At 39.9% G+C, this 18,053-nt stretch overlaps 3 protein-coding genes and 1 pseudogene across 3 annotated transcripts; 2 read left to right on the top strand and 2 right to left on the bottom strand.

The window, feature by feature from the left end:
* Positions 1-4,137: 4,137 nt before the first annotated feature.
* Positions 4,138-6,439, top strand: LOC121806647 (protein LNK4-like). The gene is made up of 6 exons (XM_042206764.1): positions 4,138-4,284; positions 5,010-5,236; positions 5,315-5,459; positions 5,619-5,735; positions 5,808-5,947; positions 6,055-6,439. Exons 2-6 carry the CDS (start codon positions 5,013-5,015, stop codon positions 6,251-6,253), a joined length of 825 nt encoding a protein of 274 aa, XP_042062698.1. The 5' UTR covers positions 4,138-4,284; positions 5,010-5,012; the 3' UTR covers positions 6,254-6,439.
* On the bottom strand, positions 6,408-7,102 carry LOC121809078 (basic blue protein-like). Its single transcript, XM_042209630.1, has 2 exons — positions 6,928-7,102; positions 6,408-6,822 (listed from the first exon to the last, which is right to left on the bottom strand). Exons 1-2 carry the CDS (start codon positions 7,100-7,102, stop codon positions 6,491-6,493), a joined length of 507 nt encoding a protein of 168 aa, XP_042065564.1. The 3' UTR covers positions 6,408-6,490.
* Positions 7,103-7,990: 888 nt separating this feature from the next.
* LOC121809077 lies at positions 7,991-13,463 on the bottom strand (annotated as a pseudogene).
* Positions 13,464-15,655: 2,192 nt separating this feature from the next.
* Positions 15,656-16,660, top strand: LOC121807447 (cytosolic sulfotransferase 15-like). Its single transcript, XM_042207681.1, has one exon. The coding sequence runs from the start codon at positions 15,656-15,658 to the stop codon at positions 16,658-16,660; it is 1,005 nt and encodes a 334-aa protein (XP_042063615.1).
* Positions 16,661-18,053: the final 1,393 nt, after the last annotated feature.

Here is an 18,053-nt window from a genome sequence, read left to right as displayed (position 1 = left end):
TTCTTAGAGTAATTGGGAGATGAAATATTTAATCTTGAAAGAAGAATAATTCACACCTTAATTCAATAAAACTCGGGAGAGTTGAGATTATGAGTGGGATCTTTAATCTAATCAAACCTTTGGGAGTTAGGTCTAAGATTTAGAAGGGGACTTCACTTATTACACCTAATCTACAGATTTCTCACCTCGGGAGGGGGTTTAATCTACAATTGTGATTGATTCAACAATTCTAGAGACTTTAAATGGTAAATTGGTTTTAATTGGGTTAAGCTATGAGTTGTGCATCGGATCCTTGAATTCTGCATATTTCTCCATCATCTACACAACTTGCTTTATCACTCTCTTGTTTATTTGTTCTATTTTATTCTCTGAATTTACATGCTTTTAGTAGTTTTTAGTTTCAAAACCAAATTTCCTGATTGTCTGGATAGTAGTTGAAATTTGTTCGTGGTACTTAGGTTTACACTTAATTGTCTCTGTGGGATACGATATACTCTTGCTTGCTAAATGCTACAAGAACCCCGTACACTTGCGGGTATTATTTGGGTAAAATAAAGTTGAGTCAAAAACACACTTTCATCACTGTCAACCCCAGTACATACATAACTCGTACCGGTACCCAAGAAACAATGCCTCCAAGATATTTCGATGAAGTGTTGGTTTGAATCTATTCTTATCTTAGCACATATCATTGCAATTAATTCAGATAATGAAACACATGAATCCAATACGATGGAAGCTCTCGCACGAGGAGGATCATAACAAATGCCCACTTGAGGAAGTTGATATATTCTACCACCCCAATATAAACTCACGAATACTTGCATGATTTCTGCAAAAATATATATACAAACCAACAACAATTAAAGATAATTTTTTTCAATAAACCCTAATTTAGTAAGTTTACAATAAATTTGTCAAAAACCCTAATAATATGCAAATAAACAACAAATAAGGGAGCAATGTTGAAAGATTGAAGGAAACTTACCGAAATATGAAGGGAATCGCCACGAAATCGCCAAGAAATCGCCAAGTTTTGTCTTCCTCTCTTTCTCTCGCGGATTCTGCCTATTCTGCCTGGGGCACTGATTTAAGCAAGTTAGAGACGCATGAGCCTCATGCGTCTCTCCCTAAGACGCATGACGCTCATGCGTCGTCCGTGAAATTTAAAAAGTATAAAAGACGCATGAGGGAGATGTGTCTCTTCGTAAGACGCATGACCCTCATGCGTCGTTAAAAAAAATGAAAAAAAAGAGAGACGTATGACCCTCATGCGTCTTTATGAAAGTCGCATAATCGTCATGCGTCTCATTAAAAGGAGACGCATGAGGGTCATGCGTCTCTCCCAAATCCGGAACAAAAAAAAGTCCAATACAAACGAGGAATGATAACTCTATTCTAGAACAAAAATAGAAAAAACCCGTCACATTACTCATACAACTTTCATAAAGGTGTCCATGCTTTAGAGTCCCCCTCCCTTGTGTCATAGTATTTGGTTGATGCATGATGGTTTAAGTGTTTCTTACGTTCGTTAATTTGTAATCGGACTATGCCCGCTTTTTTTTAAAAAAAAAAGAGAGGAGGAAATTCCCTTCAATTTCAAATCGCCTAGTCTTTATATTAATCCTATACTAACTATATAAATTAAACATAATTAACGAAATAAACCACAACCACGAGTGAGAGCTTGCTCATATTTTAATTGGTGATACTCATTCTTTTTATCACTTCATACTTATCCGACCATAAACATAAACTTTATGACACGTGATTAAATTTGAATGAGAGATTTCATCTTTTTATTCCTTCCTTGTAAGGCCATTAATTTGGTAAATGGCCAAACCTATTGCTTTGCATAGAAAATGTAGCACATGAAATTGCCTTCATGCCTTAAACGTTTAATTACTACAAATGCAATACTTTGCCATGTGGCGAGTAAAGCTTCACGTTGAAGCGCTTTTTACAAATTAATTATTCCAAAGTCACGTGTCCCAGCACATGCGCGCCTAGATATATTCAACCAATAAGCTTGTAGTTTTGATGGAGCTTCCTCGTCCACTACTTCACCCTTGCGGTAGGTCCCACTCAATTCTCAGCCACAAATGCCAATATATGAGTAGACACGTTTTCCCCGACCTCCCCAAATTGCCCCCCACATCTTTCTATGTGTTTGTAATCACTCCTCACCCTTTGGCAATATTGCATCATAGAGTATTATTTTTGTTGTTATTCATTCTTTGGATATAAAATTATCTAATATAGATAGAGCATCCAAATTGAGCACTAACAAATTATTTTTAATCCTTCATTTTATCAAATTATAATAATAAACAGTAATAATAATATGTAAATTTTGATGAAGATATTAAAATGACCATATTATTAGAATATAATGACCTTTATACTTTTTTATTTTAAAAGAAATTAGGTGGAGAGTGGGTCAAAAATTATGGTTGAATATAAATTGTATGGTTACATTAATGCTGCTCTATCACTACCCGATAAATTGATCACAAAGAAAAATATCCAATTAATTTCATCAAAGTTAGTAGTATTTCCTTTTAATTTATAGATATTGCTCCACATCATATTATCCTTAACATATCTCAACTTCATTACTATTTATATTATTCGATCCAGCATTTCTTCATTTATACTAGACACACATTTGTTTTGAAAATTAGGTATCGTTACTTTTCTCTTCAGAGTATCTCGTACTCTTTTCTTTCGCTTAAAAATCATGGTGTGAAGCTTATGAATAGTTAAAGAAAAGATATGGGGGAGAGATACGGTTGTGGATTCGGCAATGTGCAAGTACTCGTGAAACATATCCAAAATTTGTCCAATAGCAAGCTATCGGATTGCAGATGTATACTTTTGCACTGTTGTAAGACTCTGCCAACGTGTGGAGTCTGGTCGTTCTTGGAAGTACTCGTCATGGGTGCCTAAGTAGTTGCGATTCGCAAAAATAACTCTCGGCTCATATGGAAATGAGGTCAAAAGTATTCCTCTCCCCACCGTGGTTGCTCGAAAAAATAATCCCGAATGAACATTTGGACACTACAAAAAACTTAGTTTTTAAGGACATAAAAATTGAGACGCACTTACTTGCGTTAGAAATGTTAAAAAATAACAAGATTTTAGGATACAACAAAAAAACGTTCCTAAATGAAGGGCAAATTACTTAATCTTTTGTTTTTTTAGGACGCTTTCATTTACGTTCTCTAATTTTAGTTGGGACCCTAACGATAAAGACACTTTTTAAAATGTTTAGAAACATTTTAAAAAATCTTTATAACGCCGCTCCAAAAAATTTTAGTTGTAATATGTTTAGAAACACAAATTAACGTTCTTAATTGCATTAAAAATATTCTTAATATTTTTTGTTGTTGTGGGACAACTTCCTCCGGATCATGATGGATATAGCATTGGGTTCTTTGTGCAGGAGATGGAGGAGCGACAAGGTTGTTATAATACTCTTTATAACGCCGCTCCGCTAAGGCAATCAACTGAGCTATTTTCTCATTGTTACTTATACTTGAATCGATAATGGAAATTATAGAAAAAATAGTGTGACAGGTAGTTTTTTTTGGTGTAAAAAATTATGTAATGAATAAGCTATTTATAGATGATTTTGGAATAAATTGGAGGATAAAAAAACAAAAAAATGATGAATGGCGATGTAGCGGTTATATTTGGAAAAATGAGAATTTGTAATTAATTTCAGTTTTTTTTAAAACAATCAAAACACCGGCTCGACCCCTTCTCGTCGAGGAGGAGATGCTTGCACTGCGTCTCCCCGTATCTTGTCTCCCCAAGATATTTGTTTCTCATAGTTGTGGATGGCACAGAAATAAGTCATATTTCATTTTTCGTCCCTCACATAGAAATAGTCAATATCTATTTATGAAATTTTGTTTCTTATTCTCTTTTACTTTATTATGTATAGGTCACACCCTCCATTGCTTAATTTTAACTATTTCTTTTTTCTATTTTATCTTATTTTACTAATTATGTATTTAAACTCGGGTTACTTTTAAATAATCTACAGAACGGAGGGAGTACATAACCATTACCTCGGCACGAGCGAGATGTGCTTATTAGATAAGGCACAGAGAATGAGTAGTAACTGAGCGAAGGAAGGGCAAAAATGTCCGTTGAGACAGAACAGAAAACCATAAATAGAAGCTTTGTTTTTAGTTCGGACTGTAAAGGTTACTGTTAAGGTTTTCTGCCCTTGAACTGAAAGAAAGCTTCACACAATTTAACAAATATTACGAACAGGTAATCCCTAATCTTTTAGCTACTTGAATTTTGTTTGTGTTTTATGATTAACTCCTCATTTTAAAACCTCAGCCTTAATCTGATTAAATTTCTCTAGTTTTTCTCTGCTTGAGGGCTCTTGCTTTAATTTCTATAGTATTTCTTACACAGCCTGAAATAATTCATCTTCATGCTAAACTGAAATTGACAAAGTGTTTAGATTTGATATCTTTTCTACATGCCTAAATCTAGGCACTTCGTTGATTAAGATTGTGGTCAGTGTTTACTTGCTTGGAGCAAAAGGAAACTCATGTAATTTTGACATACTACCTCCGTCCATGAAAAATAGACAAAACTGCAAATGACAGGAGTTTTAATGCGTAATTGGTAAAGTGAAAAAGATGGAGGGAAAAGGTGGTGGTAGTAGTGTTAGTAGATTGTGGGGTCCATATTTAGAATGATGTGTAGGGTTAGTATATTTGTTTAAAAGTTTTCGTATTTAGAATTGGTCTAATTTTGGTGGACGGTCAACGATGGTAAAATTAGTCTATTTTTTTGGACGGAGGAAGTATAAAGATTTGCTTTGAGAATGGAATATGTCTACTTGGTTTTTAACTTCATATAAGTGAGAAATAAACGAAAAAAACTTGGCTCGCGGATTGCTTTTGTCGCGTCCCGAAGGAATGCTTTTAGAGGACGGAGGGAGTATTCTCGTGTGTTGTGACATGTGTGTGATACATAATCAGGCCATGGAGTGGTACTATGGCAGAGGCGACGAAGATGTGACAGTGCCGGAAGATGAGGAGGGGCTTCGATCATGGGGCGATAGGTGGCCTTCGTGGGTTGGAAACTGCAGCTCATCGTCAGAGGTGGAGCAACTCCACCACCCCATCTTGTCTAGCCAGCAGAGTGATGGTTGGGATGTTCATCTCAAGGATCTTCCCAAAATTCAAGAGGCTGATGACATTTTCTTGTACTACTGTCAATTAGCCTCTAATTTGCTTCATGTCTTCATAGATTCGAAGCCCTGATCCCTCCGTTGTCTATGCAGTGATTCGCTTTTCAAAGTGGGCGAGGGGTCTGAGAATATCGCGCAAACCTCAAGCTGGAACGACGTGATGACCTTTGATTTTGGTGATCATGTCCAGGACACTACTAACGACGTTTCAAGTGCACCCCATTTTTCACACCAACAGGTTGCTTACCAATCTGTTCACTCCTTTTCCACTGATCATTCATGCTTTGGCTTATCTTATATACTCTCAATTAGCCATTATTTTTACCACATTAGTTTTAAACTTTAAAGAGGTTAAAACCTTGGTTATATGAGTAGTATATGTTGTTTTACATTCCAGGAACTGGAGGCTGAAATTCGCATGTTCGAACAGCAATCTGATCAATGTGAAGATACGAATGAGTATATATCCATGGACGAATCTGCGTTGCTGGAGCTACAGAATTTGACTCAGCAGGTAAATTGCCAGTCTGATGGAAGTGGTATAAATATTGTCTTTACTAATTGAAGATGCTGATTAATTTGATAGTTGGCCGAGACGACCAGAGTTTGCTTTCGCGATTCTCTGTACCGCCTGGCAGAGAACTCGAGATACCAGACAGAATGCAGTCAGAATGGGAAACAAGACATGTACAACTGCAAATCAATTTCTAGATCTGGACCATCCAGGTATAAATTAATCATGTCTTTCTTTGCTAAAAAAAATACTATTATTGCTTTTGATATGAAATAATCATCATTTGAGATTGAGCTGATGATCAATCTATTACATCCAGGTCTCATGAATCCCACTCTGAGGACATGAAATCCATCGACAGAACAGTTGCTACGCTCTTGTTCACCGCGATGCAGTTGTGCAATTCAACTTCAGCAACGCCAGATCTCGATAACAAGGCCAACTCGTATTGGTGCGATCCATGCTCCTCAGCTCTGTCTCTGCCAGGAGGTGACGGTGAGGTCCCGACATTCGATTAGATGGATCCACCATTTCTGCAACCTCTCCCTCGGTTGGGATCAATAAAAACTCGACCGGCTAGCCATGGTGTAAAGAAAATAGGTATTTCTCTTTCATATTCTGTTTGTTTTATGGGAGGGAAGCTCTGCTTTTGTATAACTCAAGAAGATACAGTTTTGTTGGAAGGAAAATCATTTGATTTATTATGGAGTATATGTTAACAACATTAAATACAAAAGTTGAGATTTATATTCCTGTTAAAGCATGAATATGAGAGGCAAAGCCGCCACTCCGATATTGTGAACCACGTTGCTATTTATCGAGACAGCAGAACTCGGGGGCGCTGGCGCCCCCGTGGGGGTTGTGTTGTTGCTTGTAGAAGCTTCTAGAACAGTGGCGGAAAATCTCATGCCGCCGATGCAGTGGCTGTCTTTGTCGCAGATGAAATTGTACTTCTTTGCGTCGGTCAGCCTAATTTCGTCGTTGCCACTCTCGTAAATGGCGATTACACCGTTGCTGGCGTTGCACGATCTGTAGGTTGCATCGGTTACTTCTTTCACGTTGTGTTGCGCTTTCGAGTACTTAAACACTGTGTTTGTGTTGCATCAACAATAATAGAAACTGTAAGTGAATGATTTTGTGTATGAATATTTATAGTAGTTTATTGAGAGAATATGAGAGTTGAAGATCAAACCTAGCACATCTCCAACAGTAAAATTGTATTTTTGAGACCAACTGAGGAAATTAGTCCCCGTGCCTGAGTTCCATCCACTTCCATCACCAACTCTATACACTTCACAAACACCAAAATCAAGTAACAAGAGATGGATCATAAATATTGAAAGCTTTAGTATTTTGATTCCTTCCATATTGAAAGCACTGGAGAGGAATGAACAAAATGTTAGTATATTTTTCCTAATCAATGAACTCCAGTTGAGAAGATTATAAGGTTTACTGAGAATTGATTAATTGTTATATAATTACAACTCACCATTTTTAAAAAAAAGAGGTGCAGTTGGAAGATTTCGTGTCAACTCTATAAGATTGTTAATTGTTATTCAAATCCAAGTTGGGGGGTTTTATATGGTTGGTCCATGTATTTGTCATCCCTATCCAGTATCCAACATTAATAATCAATTCAAGATTTAGTCTGAAGATTGACATTTGATGGGATTTGTTTGTGACATGATTTAGTATAATGGAATTTAAATGCAATATGCTAAATGATTAATTCAGTAATTGTAAAGGGACATTTTTGCAAGCGTAAGATGTAATCATGTAACTATAAATGTACGTAAATTATGATCAATTATCTACTTTTATAAGTTTTGAAGAAGCATAAAGTAGTTTATAACTTTAAAAGTCTCGGAATTATATAGTACTCCATAAGAATTTGTGGACTTTGTTAAGAATGTTATGATATATGGTTCATGTGCGTTGGGCTTTCAGTATACAGGCCTCACATCGAATGGGCCTAACCCGTTTTTTTACAGGTAAATTTAAAATACTCATTTAAATAAGACTAAAGGCCCAAAATGGTCCCTAACATTTGGCGTTTTTTTTATTTTGGTCCAAAACATTATCTTTTGGATTATTCGGTCCCTCACATTTGAAATCGGAGTCAATTTAGTTCTAAATTGACGGAATTGGTTAAAATTGACGGAATGTCACAGTCAACGCGATTTTAGTTGATTTTGACCAGATTAATAGTTATAACTATGTTTTATTAATGGCTAATACCTAATTAACCTAATTAATCAAAAACTTAAAAATGTAAAATTTAAACCTGAAAATAAAAAAAGCTCGAATCTCTTCTTCGCTTCATAAACGAGCGTAACAATGCCCTCATCCTGCATCAGATGCTGCTGCTGCTTCGTCGACCACTCCAGCGCTATCAACACGTCTTCCTGCGCCAACGTCTCACTATCCTGCACGTGCATCGCTAGATAGCACAACAGTATGAACGACGAACTTGTTCAGCGCCGCCGCCGCCTCGCAGCTCACCTCCGGCTCCCTGTCGTCCAGCAGATTCACCAATGCCGGTATGAATCTCGTCTCCGTTGCTCTGAATGTTCTCGCTAGGTTTCCAATTGACATAATGCTAGGGATTAGGAGCTCGCAATCTGCCTTTTCGACGATTCGGAGGAACTGATCCACCACCGCTCTCGTCGCCGGAGCAGTCGGCTTGAACGCCGATCGCCTCAGATCTGAGTCCTGCTCGGCCATGGCAGTGATTTCCATCAATGCCATGGCGGAATTGTATTTCACTTCGGTTTCCCCCTTTTCTAGGAGTACGGCGAGACAGAGCAGAGCGCGTGACTCTGTTATGCTTTTGCATACGGATACGTTTCCTGCGCAGAGGTAACGTAGGGCTCTGGCTGCCATCGCTTTCATCTCTGTTTTAGTAGCCGGATCTTCGAATTCTCTGCGTCTGATGCTGGATCCTGGTAATCCATGGCCTTTGTTTTGTTTGATGAACTGGTGACTCTGTTGTTTATTCGATTTTCCGTTTTTTTCCCCGAGGTCGGAGTGGCTGATCGGAGACGGAGATGCTGCAGATTTGTGCGGCACCGGCAACATTGTGGATTTCATAGCCAAGGTGTTGGTGACGATATTGTGCATTTGACTAGGCATTTGATTGTCCATGGGGTGATCGGCGACGCCTTGATGCTTTTCCTCTGTTTCGTTGCTTTTATGGTTAGGGTTAGAGTTTGAATTCGATTGTTTGTTGGTGGCGATGGCGTATTTGCTGTGCTCAGAGATGGTTTCGAAGGCGAGGTGGTTGACGAGGAGGCGGATGACGTTGTGCTGTGCGTCGCTTTTCCTCTAAAATTTTGATTTTTTTTTATTTTCATGTTTAAATTTTACATTTTTAAGTTTTTGATTAATTAGGTTAATTAGGTATTAGCCATTAATAAAACATAGTTATAACTATTAATCTGGTCAAAATCAACTAAAATCGCGTTGACTGTGACATTCCGTCAATTTTAACCAATTCCGTCAATTTAGGACTAAATTGACTCCGATTTCAAATGTGAGGGACAGAATAATCCAAAAGATAATGTTTTGGACCAAAATAAAAAAAACACCAAATGTTAGGGACCATTTTGGGCCTTTAGTCTTTAAATAAAAAAAATGAAAAGTTTTATAGAGAGGCTTAGGCCCCTTTGTGGGGATCAATGGCTTGGGAAAAGAGCCGGTCGTGACCAACAAGGACGTTGGGGGATTTTGTTTGCAAACATAGGTTTGTGACAAAGCCTCGATCATAGGGGGTGCGATTGAGTATGTGAAGCTGGAGCTCGAGTACCACTCAGACGACGAGCATGATGGCGTTGCCACCGGGTATCACAATAACACAAGGCAGTGATCAACATTATGAATACGAATATGAATATGATTATGATTATAATAAGATTGGAATGTAAATTTTTGATGAGAGATTTGTAACTGTAGGTGCAGCCTCAAGTGGAGGTGTATCCGTGTATGGAGTGGAAGAATTTGTTGGTGAACATGAAAGTGGTATGAGATTTAAATTTGTATCACATGGTAATTGCTTACTTGTGTTTATAAGGAAAGTGATGATATATACACACCACACGCTAATCATACATGGAGTAGTAATAATTTAAGCAACTATCTATCGATTCTATCTGCTACAGCTTTTATTTTCTGAATGAATGAAATAAATATAAAAGCCATTACTTTGCAAATAATTTTCCACTAAATTTATTTCTAAATTTTGCAACATGCTTGTATTTAGGAACTAAATTACTTATTATCATGCTACATGTTATAATTAATTGTAGGCAAAACACTTGCATAAATCCTTGTCCTGATATATTTAATTTCATACTAATGCATTTTGTTTCATTAGACTTTTTATGATTTTTTATTCTATTGAATTTTTATACTAATGCATTTTTATCTAAGAGGTTTTTTGGTTGGATTTTTATTGAACGGACTTAGAATTTAATTAATTAATTTTTCTCTTTAGGTCTCTTATTTATTTTGAAATTAATTGTATTGCAATATCAACTTAAAAATTATTGGATAAATTCAAAATATATAAGTTGATAATGGGTAATATCAATAAATTTTCATTTTTTCAAAAATCCATGAATCGATATTACAATTGAATTAATTTTACAAGAAACAGGAAAATATATAAATTTAATTAACATAAGAAAAGTTAATTAAATTTTAAAGTTTGTTAAATAAATATTAACTAAAATTAAAATAAAAGTAGGAGAACCTCTTAAATCAAAATGCATTAGTAAAAGGACATAATGCAATGAAAAATTGTAAAGTGATTTAATGAAATAAAATTCATTAGTACAACTATACACGAATCTAATGAACCAAAATTTTATAAAAAATCTAATGAAAAGCATCTAATGAACCAAAATTGTATAAAAAATCTAATGAAATAAAATATATTAGTACAATAAACTTGTATGTGTTTTGCCTTAGGTGTATATAATATGCCTAAGGGCTACTATAATTTTTTTTGTATTATATAATTACCTATTAATATGTGTTAACTAAAATATTAATAGTAATTATGCTATTAATAATATGCATATACTATAAATTGACACTTTTGCTACTATTTACATCAATTTTCTTAAAAATATTATTATCCTAGCCTGTCTAGTTATCTAGTAGTCACAGTTATTTTAGATAGAGATACATGGGCTAGCTAGTCTGGTAGAGCATCCACATCGGCGAGCAGGGACGCGTCCGTCCGTCCGCGCCAGCGGCACGGAGACGTTGTCCGCCGCTGCGCTCGCGCCGCTGGCACGACGCTGCTCGATGCATCGAGCACGTCCGTGCCAGCGAGCAGGCGATGTGGTGCGTTCTGATTGGCCAACGGCATATCCGTTGGAAAATTATTTTTTTATTTTTTTAAAAAAAGCGAAAATAATACCAAAAAAAAATTCACAATCCCAAAAAAATGGCCGTTTTTTGCCCGTTTTTCTGTATTTTTTTTTATTTTTTCCCCAAAATCATCTATAAATACACACATTCATCATCCATTTTTCACATCAAAATATCTCTCATTCATCTCTCATTCATATTTTTCATACAACTTATCTACACCTTCATCTCTCACTCAAAACCTCAAATGGATTTCACCCATCTCATTGCGGAAGCGGAGCGTGAAGAACAAGAATACTACGAACAACATCGTGTCGCTTATGAAGCATATGTCGCAGCGAATACCCCTGCCCATCTTCCTCAACCAACTAGATCATCTCGCCGCTACATTCATCGTGACTGGGAGGGAGCCCACGAAAGGCTCCTTGCCGACTATTTTTTCGACCTGCCGCAGTTTCCGAAAGATTACTTTAGGCGCCGTTTTCGCATGTCAAAGCTCTTGTTTATGCGTATTGTCAACACATTGTCCGCCTGTGTTGAATACTTCAAAACAGGTCCAAATGCAGTCGGTCGGCAAAGTCTCTCGGCGTTGCAGAAGTGTACGTGTGTCATCCGACAACTCGCTACTGGGCAAACGGTCGACCTCTTCGACTAGTATTTGCATGTCAGTGAGTCCACTAGAATCCTTTGTCTTAAAATTTTTTGCGATGGCGTTCGTTCAGCTTTCGGTGATGAATTCCTTCAGGCACCCACCACCGATGATTGCCAACGGTTGCTTCGTCTTCACGAAACAGTCCATGGCTTTCCCGGTATGTTTGGCAGCATTGACTGCATGCATTGGAGGTGGAAGAATTGCCCGACTGCTTGGAGGGGGCAACACTTAAGCGGCCACAAAGGCGGCGCAACACTTATCCTTGAAGCGGTCGCCGACTACCGCCTATGGATTTGGCATGCATATTTCGGTGTTGCCGGATCCAACAACGACTTGAACATGCTTTATTCTTCACCCCTCTTCAATGATGTGTTGAATGGTGTAACACCAGCGATCGACTTCACCGTCAACGGAAATGTATACCACATGGGTTACTATCTCGCCGATGGTATCTACCCAATGTGGTCGACTTTCGTGAAGACGCTCAGCAACCCACAAGACCCGAGACGAGTTCTTTTTGCGCAGCGTCAAGAGTCCGCGCGGAAAGACGTCGAAAGAGCCTTTGGGGTCCTTCAAGCCCGATTCAACATTGTGAAGGCCCCGTCTCGGTTGTGGTAAGTGAAAATTATCGCCGGCATCATGTACACGTGTATTATCTTACACAACATGATTATAGCCGACAAAGGACCGAGGGCGGCTAGCTTTTACGACGAGGATGAAGCCGGAAGCTCAAGCGCGAGGTCTCCCCCACGCTGAGGTGTGCTTACGACGGTGGGTGAGAGGATCGAAACAAGACACACAATGCGCGATACCCGAACCCACGTTGAGCTACAAGAAGACCTAATCAAACACATTTGGGTGAAATTCGGCCACGAGTAGTAGTTTTTTTATTTTAGGAGTTGAATTATGTATTTTTTATTGATTAGGAATTTAATTATGTAATTTTTATTTTTTATGATTTTAATTATGTACTTTTTATTTTTTAGGATTTTAATTATGTAATTTTTAATGTATTTTGTAATATTATTTTAGGTATTTTTAATGTATTTTAATTTTGTGGAAATGTTTTTATTTAAATTGAATAATGGAATGGTGGGACCCTTGTGCTCGTTCTTGCGGAAGAGTACGTATGTGGGTGTTGTGCTCTTGCCTAAAAGCAGGCAGAAAAAGTGGGTCCGGGCCTACATCTGTGCTCGTTGGCAAGAGCACGAATGTTGATGCTCTTAGGAGCATTTTCTCATCATACCAAAATTGTTTATATTTTATTTGGAATTAAAGTTGTCGGTCGACTCACTTTTATTTGGACTATCAAGTTTGTCTAATTCGTTTTATTACCACTTATTATTAATTAGCTTGTTATTTATTAGTATATCTATTAGGAGTTTTGGAAATTGATAAGTTTCATGTTCGACGTGTTTCAATTATTTTTATTTTCTAATTTAATTAGCAATGAATATATATGATCCAAGTAAATAGAGTGGCGTGAAGATCTGGAAATGCACATTTCTAAAATATATTATATTTAAAATGACGATTTTAGGTGCCATGCATATTAAATCATAGAGTAATTATCTGGATGGTCGGAGATGTTGTAATTGTACGTAATCGATGACTTTTGCTTCATTAGAGCATCCACAGTGGATGACTTCGAGGCAGAATTCCCACGGATTTGGTTGAATTCCGTGGCGAACGTCCGCCATTAGGCCACACACGCGCGGAATTCCGTCTTGACGTCCGCCATTGCGTGGACTGTCACGGAATTCCGATTTTTGCATTTATTTTTTTTTATTTTCTATAAATACGTCTCGTTGAACTTCATCTCATTCGCACCCCCAGATGCCGAGGGTGATGCCCCAGATGCCGGGGATGATGCCCCAGATGCCGGGATGATGCCCCAATCTCAAATGCCATCGGGCATGATGCATGGATCGTCTGGCGCTCCGGGGGGGAGTAGGCCGTCGGTCCCCTAATCGCCGATGGACAACGTCTATCGGCCCTTTATGGACTTATTATCGACGGACAACCGGGTGAGTCCTCCTCTTGAGACTCAGTTCACTGGGGTCGACACGTTCTCGTTCGAGGAGTTGGGGCTTTCTCCGGTCTGGGAGACTCCGCCGGCGACAGAGAGGAGGGGGAGGCCAGGGCGAGGGAGGGGCAGGGGACGGGGCGTCCCGACGTACGCTGCTGACGTGGGGGAGGGATCCAGCCGGACCAAACGGACCATCTGGAGCTCAGACTAGTGCGTCGCGCTAGCGAAGGCGTGGATCAGTGTGGTTGAGGATCCATATGTCGGGGCGAACCAGCACATCAACCGGATGTGGTGGCGCATTAGCCAGAGCTACCTCGAGTTCAAACCAGCGGCGGGGAAGCCCCACAGCTCCGAGCAATGCCGAAAACAGTGGGATCGGTTGAAGAAGCGGCTCAGCCGATTTGCCGGCATTTACACAAACAACCTCCGCTCGGCAACCAGCGGCATGTCCGCCGAGGATGTGAAGCTGCTGTCTCACCAGCAGTTCCCCGACTCCGAAAAGGGCTTCGGAGAATTCAATTATTGGGATGTGTATCTCGCGGTGCAGGATTCGCCCAAGTTCAGTGCGGGTGTGGAATCCGGCTGGCCGAAGCGGACGAGGATCAGTGCATCCAGAGATTAAAGGAGCAGTGCTGGTTCCACTGAACTCCCCCGCCGATTCAGAGTTCCCCACTCCCACATCCTCCGCCTGCCGCCGTCGCCCGATTGGGCAAAGGGCCGCGGCGCGTTTGTCGAGGGGAAGTTCCAGCAGTTCCGCCTCTGCCGATGCCCAATCGGCAGCACCCACCCAGAACGAGCCGGATCCCGAGAACCCCTCCTATGCCCGCATCGCCGCACACGACGCCTTGTTACGTGCGATGCAGGAATGGCGCTCGACGACCGACCCCCACTACAAGCGGCAGCTTAGACCCGTCGTCAACAGTATGCGCCGCGACTTGGGGATCGACGCGCTGACGGATAACGACGGCGAGGGCGGCGGCGGCGGTGACGGTGGAAGGGGCGGCGGCGGCGGTGACGGCGAGGGAACCGGCGGCGATGGATCTGAGGAGTGACGAGCCGGATTTTATTTTAAAAATAATGTACTTTTTTTTAATTAATTATGTATTTTTTATAATGAAGTATGTTTTTTTAAAAAATAAAGTGAGTTCGTTTTCTCCGTATTCGCGTCGAAATTTTAATTCCGTAAATTATTTACTTCTGGGAATTGGTTAATTTGTGAATTTTTTTAATGTGGGAATTCCGTCGGGAATTCCACAGGGGAATTCCACCACTGTGCAGTGGGAAGTCCTTATGACGTGGCAGTGGGAATTCCACGGGGAATTCCGCCGGGACATCCGCACCACTGCGGATGCCCTTAGTTGATGTCGTAATATTTTTTATATCAATTAAATATTATTATATTATTAAATTAATATGCTATGACATTTGCATGTACAGGCTACACTTTTAACCTTTTTTTTGTTGGAGTTGTTAGATACTGTCCTTGACAAAACAACTCACAAACCACATTCAAATCAATAATGCATGAGTAATAAATTGCATAATTATTAATATTCGAACTCTAAACAGTAACTCAAGATTAGGATGTACTCCATAAATTTTATATAGTTTTTAAATCAAAAGTGAACAATCTTCCTAAGCGTACATTTGTACGTAGTCCTTGAATTAGGGCTAATTTAGAGTTTAGGCTTCTGGGTAATTTAATGGGATCATATAGATGTGTGTTGGTAGCATTTTTATCATCGCAATTAATGTAATTAACCCCACATAATTTAATTAAGTACTAACAATTAAGTACTATAAATACATGTCCATATTTCTTGAATTTGCATCACACAAAGAAATCGAGAAATCTTAGGAAAAATGGGCATCACCCAAACCATAGAAAACCAATCCAACACACCATCATCAGATGAAGTAAGCCAAGAATGCAGAGAATTGCTCACCACACTCCCAAAAGAGAGAGGTTGGAGAACATCAAATATCTATCTATACCAAAACTTTTGGTGCCAACCAAAAGAAATCGATGCCATAATCTCCATGCAAAAGCACTATATAGCCGAAGACACAGATATCATAGTCTCCACCATCCCCAAGTCCGGCACCACGTGGCTCAAAGCTCTGTGCTTCGCAGTCGCCAATAGGCGCCTCTACGCCCACGACTCGACCACCCACCCCTTGCTCACTTCCAACCCCCATGCGCTGGTCCCTTTCCTCGAGTACAAACTATTTGCAAACCAGGAGATCCCTGACATGTCGCGTCTGCCAAGGCCCCACCTCGTGGGGACCCATGTCCCACTAGGGGCCTTGCCAGACTCTGTCAGGGAATCTCAGTGCAAGATAGTGTACATGGTGAGGAACCCTTTTGACACATTTGTTTCCATATGGCACTTCATGAGTAATTTGAGGCCGGACTCATTTGGCCCGTTGTCGGTCCAGGAGGGTTTCGACATGTACTGTCGGGGAACCATAGGGTTCGGGCCGTACTGGGACCACATGTTAGGGTATTGGCATGAGAGCCTGAGAAACCCTAACAAGGTTTTGTTCTTGAGGTATGAGGATGTGAAAGAAGACGCGGGCTTCCACCTGAGGAAGCTCGCGGATTTCTTAGGGTTTCCTGTTAGTGCGGAGGAAGAGGAAGAGGGGGTTGTGGAGGGAATAGCAAAGATGTGTAGCTTTGAGCAGATGAAGGAGCTGGAAGTGAACAAGAAAGGGAAGGGAGCCATTGTTGATTTTGAGAACAAGAATTTGTTTAGGAAAGGTGTGGTGGGAGATTGGGTGAACCATTTCACACCAGAAATGGTGGAGAGGTTGAGCAAGATCATGGAGGAAAACCTAGCTGGCTCTGGTTTGTCCTTCAAGATTTGAGTGTCATTGTCATACATAATTAATATTAATGTTATTGTGAAAGTGTGTCCATGCAAACTACTGATTTGATCGAGTGGTGGAGCCTCTGCAGCTCAAAGAAGAGATCAAGAAATGAAGCTCGGCTTTGAGCTAGCCGAGAAAGGGAGTTCGGTTTTTGAGCCGAGAAGGGAGTTCGGTTTTGAGCCGAGAAGGGAGTTCGGTTTTGAGCCGAGAAGGGAGTTCGGCTTTGAGCCGAGTAGCGATTATAACTAACTTTGGGAAATAGAGTTAGTTGGATTTTATTTCTTGATTGCATCTTGTATAAATAGCTCGATAGAGCTCAGTAGTGAAGTAGCAGAATTACACCATATACACACACACCCAGAGAGATTAATTCTCAAGATAGCGAGCGGTTGTGAGCGGTAGAGTGTGAGTGTGAGTTCATTGTAATTGTAAAGAGTTCATCAATAAGATTCCGGTCATCTTCTCCGTGGACGTAGGTGGTTTATCACCGAACCACGTTATATCGTTTGCGTGCTTTATTTTCTCGATTACGTGTGTGAGATCAGCGGCATCGCAACCCAACAGGTGGCGCCGTCTGTGGGAATTTCCCAAAGGAGTTCTTGATTGCTTTCTGGGATAGTTAGGGTCCAAGAATTCCGGTACTTGAGCTGATCTTGGCGATTGCCCACCGTCTGTTTGAGAAATGTCTACAGCTAAGTTTGAGGTGGAGAAGTTCACCGGGAAAAATGACTTTGGGCTGTGGAGGTTGAAGATAAAGGCCATCTTGATGCAGCAGGGCCTATGGAATATCTTGAAGAATGAAGTCGATGCCGAGAAAGAAGCGGAGGTCGATGAAAAAGAGAAAGGAAAGCTTCAGGATATGCAGTATAGAGCCTACAGCACCCTAATCTTGAATTTGTCAGATAGGGTTCTGAGGGAAGTCTCCAAAGAGGAGACAGCTGCGGGAGTATGGACAAAACTTGAGTCATTGTACATGACCAAGTCCATTACAAATCGTTTACACCTGAAGCAGAAGCTCCTTGCATTCAGATTCTCAGATGCGAGAGGAATTACAGAGCAACTTGAAGAATTTGGTAAGTGTGTAGATGATTTGGAAAATATCGATGAAATGATCAAGGATGAAGATAAAGCCTTGATGCTGCTGAATTCGCTTCCTAAGAGTTTTGAACACTTCAAGGATGCGGTGTTACTTGGAAGAGAGTCCAAGGTTACATATGAAGAAATTCATTCTGCTCTGAAAATGAGGGAATCGCAGAAGAATGATTATTCCACTTCTACTAGACAAAATGATCCAGTGGCTGAGAGTCTTTTCTTGAAGAAGGGTCAGAACAAGAAAGTTTTCAACAAGAAGAAACAAAACAAAGATAAGGCTGAGGGAGAGAGGGAGACT

Source organism: Salvia splendens, chromosome 6 (genome assembly GCF_004379255.2).
Source record: "Salvia splendens isolate huo1 chromosome 6, SspV2, whole genome shotgun sequence".
Taxonomy (NCBI): domain Eukaryota; kingdom Viridiplantae; phylum Streptophyta; class Magnoliopsida; order Lamiales; family Lamiaceae; genus Salvia; species Salvia splendens.
Note: the sequence above shows the minus strand (reverse complement) of the source record. Positions and strands in the feature narration are given on the sequence as shown.